The sequence below is a fragment of the Pan troglodytes genome, chromosome 14 (assembly GCF_028858775.2).
Source record: "Pan troglodytes isolate AG18354 chromosome 14, NHGRI_mPanTro3-v2.0_pri, whole genome shotgun sequence".
Taxonomy (NCBI): Eukaryota; Metazoa; Chordata; class Mammalia; order Primates; family Hominidae; genus Pan; species Pan troglodytes.
This window is the reverse complement of record NC_072412.2, coordinates 118,805,409-118,819,214: the sequence shown is the minus strand read 5'-3', so window position 1 is coordinate 118,819,214 and position 13,806 is coordinate 118,805,409. Positions and strand designations below refer to the sequence as shown.

Below are 13,806 nucleotides of genomic sequence, written 5' to 3'. Positions count from 1 at the left end.
CACAGGCAGTTATAAAACAGGGTTTGATATTTTAAAATTGTATTTTTACATTATTTTAAGTGTTTCTATATGGACACATTTTGGTCTTTAAGAGTAATTTTATGTTCTGTGGCTTGTAAACCACCTGCTTGTTTTCTGTACTGGGCACTTTTGTATTTTTGTGCCTTGACTTTGAGTGATTTTATCATTTTGTTATCACCACGGAGCGTACTTCGTAAACCGAGATGGTGTGGCCTACTACACATCCCCGCTGTGTGGCGCAGCCTGTGGGTCCTAGGCTGCGAGGAGCAAGAGCTGCACTAAATGCTGTAGGCAACTGAAACACAGTGGGAATTATTTGTGTGTCTAAACAGATCTAAACACAGAAAAGATGCAGTAAAAATACAGTGTGAGACTCTGTAGGCCCCCATCTCACATGTGGTCAAGTGTGAGACTCTGTAGGCCCCCATCTCACATGTGGTCAAGTGTGAGACTCTGTAGGCCCCCATCTCACATGTGGTCAAGTGTGAGACTCTGTAGGCCCCCATCTCACATGTGGTCAAGTGTGAGACTCTGTAGGGCCCCATCTCACATGTGGTCAAGTGTGAGACTCTGTAGGGCCCCATCTCACATGTGGTCAAGTGTGAGACTCTGTAGGGCCCCATCTCACATGTGGTCATCTGTAGTTGACCGAAATGTTGTGTAACATGTGACTGTTTCCAGGCACACCCTCCCCTAGGTGCTTCAGTTTCTGTTTTTTCAGTCTTTTGAGGTAAAATTTGCATGCAGTGAACTACCTACAGTATTATCTGTCTGCTTGCTGCTGAGGTATAGGACATGATTGCCACCCCAGAAACTTCCCTCATCCCTCATGTGGGGCAGGCCCTTTCTGCTGTCTGGATTTGTTCCACTGTGGGTCGCTTCCTGCCTGTCCCCGGAAACTTCCCTCATCCCTCATGTGGGGCAGGCCCTTTCTGCTGTCTGGATTTGTTCCACTGTGGGTCGCTTCCTGCCTGTCCCCGGAAACTTCCCTCATCCCTCATGTGGGGCAGGCCCTTACTGCTGTCTGGATTTGTTCCACTGTGGGTCGCTTCCTGCCTGTCCCCGGAAACTTCCCTCATCCCTCATGTGGGGCAGGCCCTTTCTGCTGTCTGGATTTGTTCCACTGTGGGTTGCTTCCTGCCTGTCGGTGACTTCATGTAAATGGACGACCACAGTGTGTACTTTTTGTGTCTGCCTTGGTGGGACTCATCCTCTTTGTGTGTTTTACTGGTTTGTTTTGTCGTACTGATGAGAAGTATTTTTCCATTTTTCTTTTCTTCTTTTGTTTTTGTTTTTTGAGACGGAGTCACGCTGTGTCACCCAGGCTGAAGTGCATTGGCCCGGGTTCGAGTGATTCTCCTGCCTCAGCCTCCTGAGTGGCTGGGATTACAGGCACACACCACCATGCCCTATTTTTCCATTTTTCAAAAACGGTTTATAACAATTAACTTTTACACATTGTTGCTGCAAATGAGGCAGTTTTTAGCTGGTGCCGCGGAGGAAGGATGTTACTCAAGTAGTTAATTGGGATTTTCCTGGTTTGTTTTCTCTTTTATTTTTACCCATCAGGTAAGACATCTTTTTTCATAATGTTATTTTGTTTGATGAATATGACTTGATATGAATAAGTTGATATGAATATGACTTGAGCTTTGGGACTTTACCTCAAGATATTAATTTGTTTAGGCAGTTTATTTTGTGATTTATAAATAAAATTTTTATTTCCTATGTAACTTAAAAAAAATTATTTCCCCATAGCCGTGCTGGTATAGAGGACTCTAAGAAGTGGGGCATGCTGTTTCTGGTGAACCAGCTGTTTAAAATCTACTTCAAGGTGCGCTTCTGTTTGAATCCTTTCTGTCTTTACAATTTTCGATTCTCCTGGGCTTCCCACATATCATATATATCAGCTAGCCTCCCTGGCGTTGCTTGTGAAATGATCATAACCGTATTCCTAGTCCTAATAGCGAACATTTGTTGAATGCCTGCTAGGTGCAAGGCACTATTCTGAATGCTTTACAAATGTCTTCCTGTTGACAATCAGCCCTCTGAGGTTAGCGCTCCCAGCCCCAGAGGAAACGAAGGCCCCTGTGTGTGAAGCAGCTGGCCCAGTGTGGTGGAATTGGGCTTTCAGTGCAGGCGGTTTCACTCCAGAGCCTTTTGTCTTCTGTGGTCATAATTAACTATGGAAAAGCAGGCACATAGATGGATAGGTGGATAAAGAAACCATTGCCACATAAAGTCAGTCAGGTGAAGAGCAGCCCATCACGTGTCAGCAGCTGGGACTTGTGCCTTCTGTCCAGCGCCTTCCACTCCTGTAGAGCACCCCACCTTCCTGCCGGTGCTGCGGAAGCACAGGCTCCTGCAGGATTGTGTCCCCTGGAACAGCTTCCCAGAGCGTCCACTAGCACGGGCTCCTGCAGGGCTGCGCCCCCTGGAATGGCTTCCCAGAACCTCCACAAGCATAGGCTCCTGCACGGCTGCGCCCCCTGGAACGGCTTCCCAGAGCCTCCACTAGCACGGGCTCCTGCAGGGCTGTGCCCCCTGGAACGGCTTCCCACTGCAGGGCTGCGCCCCCTGGAACAGCTTCCCAGAGCCTCCACTAGCATGGGCTCCTGCATGGCTGCGCCCCCTGGAACGGCTTTGCAGAGCCTCCCAGGGTGAATGCCATCCATGCTGGCTGCTCTCTGTTTTGGTTTTATTATATAAATAATTTTTATGATATAATAGGTTTTGTAATTTGCATTTTAAGGAGACATGCTTAGTAATTTGTTTTGCCACCTGTTTTTGTTGTTTTTAAATATTTTAAATGGATTGTTATTCATTATAGATCAACAAACTCCATTTATGTAAACCCCTAATTAGAGCAATTGACAGCTCAAACCTGAAAGACGATTACAGCACTGCACAGAGAGTAACATACAAATACTACGTTGGACGCAAGGCTATGTTTGACAGCGATTTTAAGCAAGGTATGTTGCTAATCTTTTTTTCCCAGTATTTTAAATAAGACATTGCATTCTGAACAACTTTGAATAATATAGTTTCAGAGAACACAATTACTGTATTTTATTTTTAAATGTGGACCAAGTTATATATACATATTTGACACTAAAGCTGATTAAATGGAAATTATATTGAAGATTCTTAATCCACACTGGGTCTCTGAAGTGCATGCTGGAGTCTCACAGGCATTACAGACATCGTTTCTGAGTTCACTGAGCATGACTGTTCTCAGAATAGAATGTAAATCATTGTTTTCTTTATTTGCTTTTTGACCCTGTAATAGATGCTGGTTATGTTGACATAGGAAATGGAGATTAGGACAACATTTAGTTCAGCGACTGACTTCATGACCTACAAATCCCGCATGGAGATGACTTAGAAGCAGGGGATATGCCCTTGGACCTGGTGTCAGAGCTCTCGTTTAAACAGCCTCGTGCAGTGTGTCGCTACCACAGAGCTCCTGTTTAAACAGCCTCGCACGGCGTGTCGCTGCCACACCTGACACTATTGTATTAGTTTACGTTGGTAACTTTCTCAAGAACAGGAAACTAGTCTTTTCTTCTTTTTGTAATTTTTATCGGCTGTCACGGCATCATTCTTGGTGATCTCTTCTCTTGTGCTCAAACCAGACTTTAAACTCTTCTTCAGCTGTTTGTGGAGCACACAGTCCCAAGTACATGAAGCAACATAACTTTAGGCAATGCAAGATAAATAATAGCCCTTTCATAAGGATGCTCTGGCTTTTTATTCTATAGGCTTGTATAGACCATTTCCTTTCACAGTTTTTACTCTGTGGGCTTGTATGGACTGACTGTTCATTTCCTTTCAGTTTTTAGTAGATCTAGGGCTTTTAAAGAAGGGCTTTTCTTATCTGTCTCTTTTTTTTTTCTCTTAATATGAAGCATAAAGGTAGAGAAGCTTTTAAATTCTATCCTATTGGATTTTATTAAGATACTGATTTTTTTTCTTCTGAGGATTCAGTAAGTGGTATTTTTGAATACCTAACATAGCCAGAAATTATTATTAATATTGATGCGACATAGTCATAGTTTCTGACATCTTTAGGCTAAAAAGTTTGTTTAAGTCTGTATCATCCAACCCTTTCGTTTGACTGTAAAAGAAATAGGAAGCCAATGAGAGTGTGATGCTCTGAGATTACTGAGTGATTCTGTGTCCCCAAAAAGCCAGCGCTGGCCATAGATCTTCTGCCTTGTAGCTCGCAGAGATTTTGTTTTCCATTTTACTGCTAGGACTTCCTAGAGCCCTGATTGTATTTAAGTGGATAAAATGTCTGCAGAGATTGTGGTGATTTTCTTTCCTGTGATTTTATATTATTTATGTAAGAAAGAGTATTTGGAGTATCTCAGTTGTTGTATGTATACTTTCATTAATTTATTAATTTCAGAGATTATACCCCCTAGAGATTTTTGACTCCAACCGAAATATATTATTTGATGCAAAATGACTTAGGTTCCCTCAAAGACAGCAGAAAAATCTCAGCTTGCATTAACTATTAGAAAATGGATTTTTTGGCCGGGTGCGGTGGCTCACGCCTGTAATCCCAGCATTTTGGGAGGCTGAGGTGGGTGGATCACAAGGTCAGGAGATCGAGACCACGGTGAAACCCCGTCTCTACTAAAAATACAAAAAATTAGCCGGGCACGGTCGTGGGTGCCTGTAGTCCCAGCTACTTGGGAGGCTGAGGCAGGAGAATGACGTGAACCCGGGAGGCGGAGCTTGCAGTGAGCTGAGATCGCGCCACTGCACTCCAGCTTGGCGACAGAGCGAGACTCCATCTCAAAAAAAAAAAGAAAAAGAAAAAATGCATTTTTTGTACATCCAGGAGAATTTGAGATTACCTTGGGCAGTAGCAAAGGTACACTTTTTAGAGGCTAGTTTGCAAAAGTCAAACTGGCAGCTGGTGGGATATTGCAGACTCTCAGTGAATCCTTGTTCCTTGGTCTCAGCCCCACAGGGCTCCTCGTGGGTCATGGCTTTGTGGTTTGGAAGAGACACTGGCCCCACAGCATTCACGCTCACTGTGCAAGACTGGATGTTTTTTGTGCCAATGTGGCCACATAGTTTAGGAGCAGAGGCAGTGTGTGGTCTCAGTGTGGGTTCCCTAGGCCTCGACCCAGACCCCAGGGCCTGCTGCTTCTGGTGACCCATTCTGCATAAGGGAGGGCCTCTGCAGCTCCGAGCATCTCTGTTCTCTTATATTTGGGACTTAATATCACTGTTCAGGAAGAACTTACATAAACAGGAACATCTCACTTTCCTAATTCTTGACCCAAACTCAGCCTTAGCGAAGCCTCTTCTCTTCACCTAGGGAGAATGTGGAATCATTGTCCAGAAACCCCTGACCCTTCAGCTTTCCAGCCTCAGGACAAGGCTCAGCTCCTGCCTGCCTGTTCTGAGAGTTCCTTGTTAGCATGGGCTGAACTCTTTGCAGGCCTGTCGTGCAGTTTGTAGGATTAATCTTGACAAATAGAATTACTTTTGTATTTTGAAATCTATTAAATTCAAATCTGTTTTTTAATATTGCTCTCAGGACAGAATTAATATGTTGTGTGTTAGTAATAATAAGTTAATTTTTTAAAGCATGTGGTCATTTAAAATGGAAGATATATGATCACTAATTATATGTTAAGCTGGAGGATGGTGTTTTACTAAGTTATTTTCATTGTTTAATTATGGGTGATTAAAATGTATTGTGGAGGTACATTTTTAAATATGTCTTTATATTTTTCATGAATGTAGAAATCATCTGAGCAGGGTCAGACTTTTAAAATGTTATCATAATGGCTTGCCAGATGGCCTTAGGCAAATCAGAATCTCTGTGAAAGTCATTTTCTTCAGTTTTCCTCTGTTAAGTAGGACTTCCCAGGCAGTTCCTGTTGAATTTGGGGTATGGATTTTACTTAAGGAAAGTCATTGATCACAGAAATGAAACTGGGATGATATTTTTTGAGATAATAAAGGGAGGGGGCTTTTGCCTTTTAAATCAGGAGATAGTGGTAGAAAATGGAGCAGGAAGGGGCCTGAAGCAGGTGCGTTGGTCTCACGCGTGCTGGCTCTGCCTTCTTTGCAGCTGAGGAGTACCTGTCATTTGCCTTTGAGCATTGTCACCGTTCTAGTCAGAAGAACAAAAGGATGATTCTGATCTATTTGCTTCCAGTAAAAATGCTATTGGTGAGTGATTGTTACTCCATGTTTATAGATCCTGGTGCTTTCACAAAGTTGACAGCTGATAGGTTTTTTTAAAACCTAGCAGACAGTCTGTAGTTGATCACAGCCTGAGCTGTGTATGAGCACACCCCAAAATAAAGAAGGAGCATGCATTGTGTGTGGCCCAAACACAGAGCTTCATGCCTTACGCCTCCAGGTCCTTCTAGAAAAGCCCTCCCTGTGTCTTGTTTCCCTTAAAAGTATTTAACTCAAGAGTTTAACGTTCATGTGACAAAATAAGTATGTATCATTTGTATTCCTCCCTTAAAACCTAAGTTAAAAGCAGTGGATTCACCAAGAAAGAAAAATGTCATTTCACCCTCTCTGTGGGTATTTCATTTAGTTACTAAAATGTATTTTTGATACTTGAAATAACTGGTAAGTTAATTGACTAATGAGAAAAGCATTGCACACAGGTGGCTAAAGCTTCTGTAGCTCTGAATGGATTGTGATGGAGAAGCGCTGCTGTGGCCTTGCCCTCCTCACTTCTCACCCCATTTAACTGACAGCCAGTTTCAAATGCTTAGCTGATTCTTCTGGAAGCTACTTCCGTTGCCTACATCTCATGCTTATACTAGCATTTCTTCAGTTATCACTCTCCTGTTATAGAAATTCAAAGAAATGTGAGAAGGTCAAGATCAAGGTCACGTGTCATGGAATGACAAAAGTGTGTTGTACCCAGGTGTTCTGATTTCTAGACCTGTATTGTTTTCCTAGTGTACTATGATGTGTTTAATCCATGGACATTCTAAGAAACTCAGGTTGCAATTTTCTTAAAACTTAATTCCTTGATATGAATATTTATCAAGGACAATTTTGTCAAAAATGAAAGCATTTTCATTCTGGAAAATTGACTCTTAGGGTCACATGCCCACTGTGGAGCTCCTGAAAAAGTATCACCTGATGCAGTTTGCGGAAGTAACCAGAGCTGTGAGGTAGAGTATGCCATCCTTCCTGTTTGGGGTTTTAAAAATGCAAGCCTGATGAGAGTTGACGTGCACGCTGTGTGAGAAACTCACCCTCCTTCTGATGCGCCTCCCCCCTCACCAGCGAGGGCAACCTGCTGCTGCTGCACGAGGCGCTGGCGAAGCACGAGGCCTTCTTCATTCGCTGCGGAATCTTCCTCATCCTGGAGAAGCTGAAGATCATCACCTACAGGAACCTCTTTAAGAAAGTGTAAGCGTTTCCCCGGCACATTGGGCTCCCAGTGTGGCTCTCGGCAGAGCAGTCAGACATCCAGGGCTGTTGCAGGCTAAGAGAGCAGGCCACCGTGTGGGTGGGGTCGTTATCTTCCTTCCATTGTGTGGGATAAAATGAAGCCTCCGCCCACTGCCTCCTGGGGACCCTGCGCTTTGACACGTGAGTAGCACAAGCTGTGCCTGGACTTGTTGGGGAGGTAAGCAGGTTCTATGTGAGAAGACAACTTGAGAACATCAGCCCTGAGAGCCGCGGTACCACATTTCATCAGAGCACACAGGACTCACCACTCACTCCCCTCCCTTAGTGCTGACCAAGTAGCCCTCCCAGCCACTCCTGCCTGTCACAAAGGCAGATGCAGAGATCATCATTCCTTTCCTCACACGTCTTCTGAGGCCTCGTCCCAGCAGGATCTCAGTTCAGTAAACTTCAGGCAAAGGCCAACTTTGTATAGAGCTGTGGGTAGCACGTCACAAGCAGTAGGGACCCTGTTTCGCTGAGTCTGTGAGACACAGCCCATTGTCAGGTGCTTCCTGATTTCAGGGAGATTAAAATGTGAAAAAAAAAACCGAACCTTAATGAAATACTTAGAAAATAATTAAAAATTGTATTTGTACTAGTGACTTTTTAAAGATTGAAAAGTCAAATTAGATTTAATAGCTCTGAGAGTGTAGTTTAGAGTTTATCTAATAGGTGGGATTTTTTTTACTCCTTTAGAACACCGGCTTATTAAGAGGTGCCTTTTCTTGGCTGTGGAGTATTGCATCCTGTCGGTAACCACAGTGCCCTGCTCCTCCCCTCTTCCAGGTATTTGTTACTGAAAACACACCAGCTGTCTCTGGATGCTTTTCTGGTTGCCTTGAAGTTCATGCAGGTGGAGGACGTGGACATTGACGAAGTTCAGTGTATTCTGGCTAACTTGATATACATGGTGTGTGAGTCCTGGTTTTAATTTAAGCAGCTACTCACAGCAAGATTCAGCCCAGAATTTGAAGCTTCAGTGTGGTGATGTTAAAATTGTTAAAAGGCCTTTTGCTTTTTTTTTGATAGAACTAATTTTAGCCCAGGAAATACCATTCACCAGGGCCTTAGGAGCACGAGGGGACGGATACTCTTGTATGTTTGCATATTCTTTACTGGCGGTACATCCCTCGGTATCTGTCGATTCTCCGATCCCCCTCGGATACCAAAATCCACAGGTGCTTCAGTCACTGATAGGACGTAGTATTTGCATATGAGCTATGCACGTCCTGCTGTATACTTTAAATTATCTCTAGGTTACTTAAAATACTCAGTGCACTGTAGATAGCTGTTGTACTGTATTGTTTAGGGAATCACAGCAAGGGAAGAGCATCTGTACATGTTCATCACAGATGCATTTTTTTTCCCAAATATTTTCAGTCCACAGTTGGTTAGATTCATGGATATGAAACCCACCGTGGATATAGAGGGTTGATTGTATTTATTTTTACTCATTGTCTTCCCGCTGAACTGAACTGTGCCGCTCTTGGGGAAGAATGCTAATGCCAAATTAATTAGATCACCCAGCATCTTTGACATGACTCAGATCCAAAAATGTAAACGCATTCCTCCCTTTCTGTCCCGCAGGGACACGTCAAAGGCTACATATCGCATCAGCATCAGAAGCTGGTGGTCAGCAAGCAGAACCCATTTCCTCCCCTGTCCACGGTGTGTTGAAAGTACACGGAGACCCGAGGACGAGTGAGCAGTTGTTTCTTTCCACTTTGGTTGTGCTGATGAGACCGGTCCGGTACTGCAACAAGGCTCCCTGAAGCCGGAACTCTTGGAGGCGCTTTTCCCAGGGATGCTGAGGCTGAGATTTTCAGCACACCTGAGTTAATCTCCTTCATTTGTAACTAATTTCAGCCTGATGAAAACCTGGAATTCCTTTTTCACAAACTCGGCTGGTTCTGGAGTCTTTGTGAGACTTCTTTGAAGGAGGCTTTGCGTGAAGGCCGCTCCGGCTCACTTTTCCTAAGTGTGGTTCCTGAAGGCTGTCTTTGTAACTTTTTGTAGTTCTTTGTGTAAAAAGGGTATTCTGAATTTATACACATGGCATGTTCTTCATTATATCTTCCAGGATACATCTATTTTTATATATTAAATTTGAATGTGTTATCAAAATGCTTGGTTAACTTAAGGCACCTTTTTAAAAGCAGAATTTAATTTGATTTAAGTTTTCCAGATTTTATAGCTTGCCTGTATGGATGCTCCTCAATTTTTGATGGGGTTACATCCCAATAAACTTATTTTATTTGCCTTTGCTTTGTTGGTTAAAAAAAAAATTTCTTTTAAAAAACCATCTTAAATTGAAAATACATTTAATACACCTGCTACTAAACATTATGGCTCACTCTAGCCTTCCTTAACATACTCAGAAGCCTCCACTTAGGCAAAATCAAACACAAAGCTGATTTTATTTTATAATAAAGTGTAGATGCTGGGCGCAGTGGCTCACGCCTGTAATCCCAGCACTTTCGGAGGCCAAGGCAGGCAGATCACCTGAGATTGAGAGTTGGAGACCAGCCTGACCAACATGGAGAAACCCCGTCTCTACTAAAAATACAAAATTAGCCGGGCGTGGTGGTGCATACCTGTAATTCCAGCTACTCAGGAGGCTGAGGCAGGAGAATCGCTTGAACCCGGGAGGCAAAGGTTGCAGTGAGCCGAGATCATGCCATTGCACTCCAGCCTGGGCAACAAGAGCGAAACTCTGTCTCAAAAAAATAAATAAATAAAAATAAAAGTGTAAATACCTCGTGTAGCTTACCGAGTGCTGCACTGAGAGTGGAAACCGAAGGGCTGCGTGGACACTGAGGCATGGCTGCCCCTGAGTGCGTCCCTTCGGCACCACGGCGAGGTTGACAGTCGCTAAGTTGGGCCACTCACATTGGGCTGTTGGGGCTGCCATCACAGAATACCACAGGCAGCTTAAGCAACAGGAATGTATTTCCTCACAGTTCTAGAGGCTGGAGGTCTGACTGAGATGGGGTTGCCAGCACGGTCGGCTTCTGGGGAGGGCTCTCTTCTGAGTTGCACACTTAAGAATAAGGTGGTATTCTTGCCGTGCTAGAGATGGTACACATAGAGATGACTCTCTCCCTCCTTTTTTGAGACAGGACCTCGCTCTGTCACCCAGGCTGGAGTGCGGCAGTGCAGTCAGTGCTTACTACAGCCTCGACCTCCGAGACTCAAGTGATCTTCCCTCCTCAGCCTCCCAAGTAGCTGGGACCACAGGTGCATGCCACCACACCCAACTAATTTTTTTATTTTTTGTAGAGACAGGGTCTTGCTAGTATTGCACAGGCTGGTCTGGAACACCTGGGCTAAAGCAATTCTCCCGCCTCGGCCTCCCAAAGTGCTGGGATGACAGGCATGTGCTACCACACCTGGCTCTCTTCCTCTTATAAGGCCACAGTTCTGTCGGGTTAGGACCTCACCCTTATGACCACATTTAGCCTTAGTTACCCCCTGAACACCTTACCTCCAGATACAGTCACATTGGGGCTAGGACTTCAATGTAAGAAATTTGGGGGACACAGTTTAGTCCCCAGCACTGCCATTTTTCAGAGTATGCACATTTCCCCGTTTATAAAAAATTTACTAAAGAAGAACACAAACTATAAGAGCTCATCTTTGCAAAGTTACTACATTTGAAAGCTGCTTGTTCAAGGAGAGGCTGTTCTACAAAGTGTGAATCCCTCTTTCTCTCTCTCCGGGCCGCGCAGCGCAGGACTCACTTTGTGTGGCTCCTTCCTCAGGTTCCCCGGGATGCAGGAGCTGCCCCAGGGCTTCAGCAGCACTCCTTAGCTCGCTCCTACATCTGCAGGTCTGCAGTTTCTTCCGGGCTGGGCGGGGAAGTTTGCGGGCTCTTCTGGGGCCCGAATGGGCCTCTTTGAAGGTGACTCATTCCCGCGTATTGGCCCGGGCTCTCACCTGGAGCTCAGCAGGGCTGTGGGTGGGCTCCCCTGTTTCTCTCCACACGTAGGGAGCTGGATTCTGGGAGCGCAGATCCCAGTAGAGCCAGGGAAGCCAGATCTCTTTTATGCCCTGCTCTCCTAAGTCACACCCGGATTCCAGCCGTGGACTGCCACACGTACACACGAGAGATGAATGCACGAAGGCAAGCGCCTGTGCCTGTGGAGTTCATGCCAAGGATCCTCTTGACCTACGTAGCTGCTCCCCAGCAGCAGCAAGGTCCTCAGCGCTGGCAGTCGTGACAAGTGCCTCCTATGTCCTGTGGGGCAGACACGGAGCAAACTCATGCCGGCGGAGGCTTTGGGCGCTGCATCTGTTTTCTAGCTACCCATGTGTCCAGTGGGGCCCCGTTCTCTTGCAGTGTTGGGTACGGAAATCTGATCTTCCCTGCTGCTCTGCATGGGCCTTGAACATCCTTCAACTTTTGATTTAAATGATTTTCTTACAGTAATTTGAATATTGGAATTTCTGCCAGCATACCTGAATTTCATTCTGGATGTAATAGCGGTGGAAAGCTCAGGTTTGTCAACATTTCTGGGTAACGTATTGAACCGTCCATAGTGACACCTAAAGTCAAGGATTGATACTTTAAGGTAATTGGATGGTTATTCTTAGCGATGAAAGAAACAACCTCAGTGTAGGTGTCCTTACGTTTACCTCTTGGTGTTCAGGCCTCTGTCAGTTCGTTCTCACGCTGCTATAAAGAACTGCCCGAGACTGGGTAATATGTAAAGGAAAGAGGTTTAATGGACTCACAGTTCCACATGGCTCGGGGGGCCTCAGGAAACTTACAATCATGGCGGAAGGGGAAGTGAGCATGAGCAAAACTGCCACTTTTAAAACCATCAGCTCTCGTTAGACGCCCTCACTATCACGAGAACAGCATGGGGGAACCGCCCCCGTGATCCAATCACTTCTCCACACGTGGGGATTACAATGCAAGATGGAATTTGGGTGGAGACGCAGCGTCAAGGCCTGTGTCCAGCATGGCAGCATTCAAGTCCACGGGCGTACACATGGGCATGTATCAGTGTGTTTGCATGGATTCAAATATTGGACTTAATAATCTCTGCCCAAGTGTGAACTAGTTTGGCCCTTTTAAAACATCATCACAGGCTGGACGTGGTGGCTCACATTTATGATACCAGCACTTTGGGAGGCTGAGGCCAGTAGATTGCTTGAGCCCTGGAGTTCGAGACCAGCCTGGGCAATATGGCAAAATCCATCTCTGCAGAAAATGCAAAAATTAGCTGGGCATGGTGGTGCACACCTGTAGTCAGGAGGCTGAGGTGGGAGGGTCAATTGAGCCCAGGAAGTTGAGCCCACTATGAGCTAGGATCGTGCCCTGCACTCCAGCCTTGGGCGACAGACAGAGACCCTGTCTCAAAAAACAAGAAAAACAGTCATCATAGCTAGCTTCCCTTTTCTTGAGTTTTACTGTTTCGTTAGATTTGTTTATGGTGTAGTTTCTAAGCATGTCATTAAATGCCAGTAGAGTAGTTACTTCATTTTGAAGGCCCCTCATGTCTCTGCTGACAATCTGGGCCTGTAGCTTTCTCTGATTGTTCCTGATTTCACAGATTTCACCATTATGCAGGGAGGGTCTTCATATGCTTTGCCTCTGCCCAGCTGTGTTTGAAATAGGTTTTTGTTTTGTTTTGTTTTTTGTTTTGAGATGGAGTCTCGCTCTGTTGCCCAGGCTGGAGTGCAGTGGCATGATCTCGGTTTACTGCAACCTCTGCCTCCCGGGTTCAAGTGATTCTCCTGCCTCAGCCTCCTGAGTAGCTGGGATTACAGGCGTGAGCCACCACACTTGGCAAAGATTTTTTTTTTTTTTTGTATTTTTAGTAGAGATGGAGTTTCACCATGTTGGTCAGGCTGGTCTCGAACTCCTGACCTCGTGATCCGCCCGCCTCAGCCTCCCAAAGTGCTGGGATTACGGGCGTGAGCTACTGCGCCTGGCCTGGAATAGTTTTCAAGCAGGGCTTCCACTCTAGTAAATCCAAATTTGTAATAGAAGTACCAGAAGCAAGATTGCAGACATTTCTGCAGCATTATGTAAGAAAGCCTGCCATGTTCATTAGCTGATTTTAAAATCATTAGTAGGCATTTAAAGCAGTGACTTACTTACCTTATTGTAGTTTGAGAATAATACAACCAAACTTCACTAAGACTTTAAAATTCACCCTAGTGAATTTTAAACTGCCTTCCCCATTAATTTGCCTTAAATTACAGTGTTGCTTTTTGCCAAGGACCTTTCAGAGAAATGGGCCATTTCATCTACAGGTTGGAGAAAAGTTTAATTCTGGGGTTAAAGCATAAATGAAAGAGAGTGTGCTGAAGAACAGTAAGGCT

General features: G+C 44.9%; 1 protein-coding gene across 1 annotated transcript in view; it reads left to right on the top strand.

Moving 5' to 3' along the window:
• Positions 1-9,738, top strand: part of PCID2 (PCI domain containing 2) — a 30,729-nt gene extending 20,991 nt beyond the window's left edge. Inside the window, 7 exon segments of the mRNA NM_001246477.1 lie at positions 1,780-1,855; positions 2,852-2,993; positions 6,119-6,219; positions 7,117-7,190; positions 7,306-7,431; positions 8,260-8,383; positions 9,061-9,738. Of these exon segments, the coding sequence (NP_001233406.1) occupies positions 1,780-1,855; positions 2,852-2,993; positions 6,119-6,219; positions 7,117-7,190; positions 7,306-7,431; positions 8,260-8,383; positions 9,061-9,150 (733 nt within the window). The 3' untranslated portion in view covers positions 9,151-9,738.
• Positions 9,739-13,806: the final 4,068 nt, after the last annotated feature.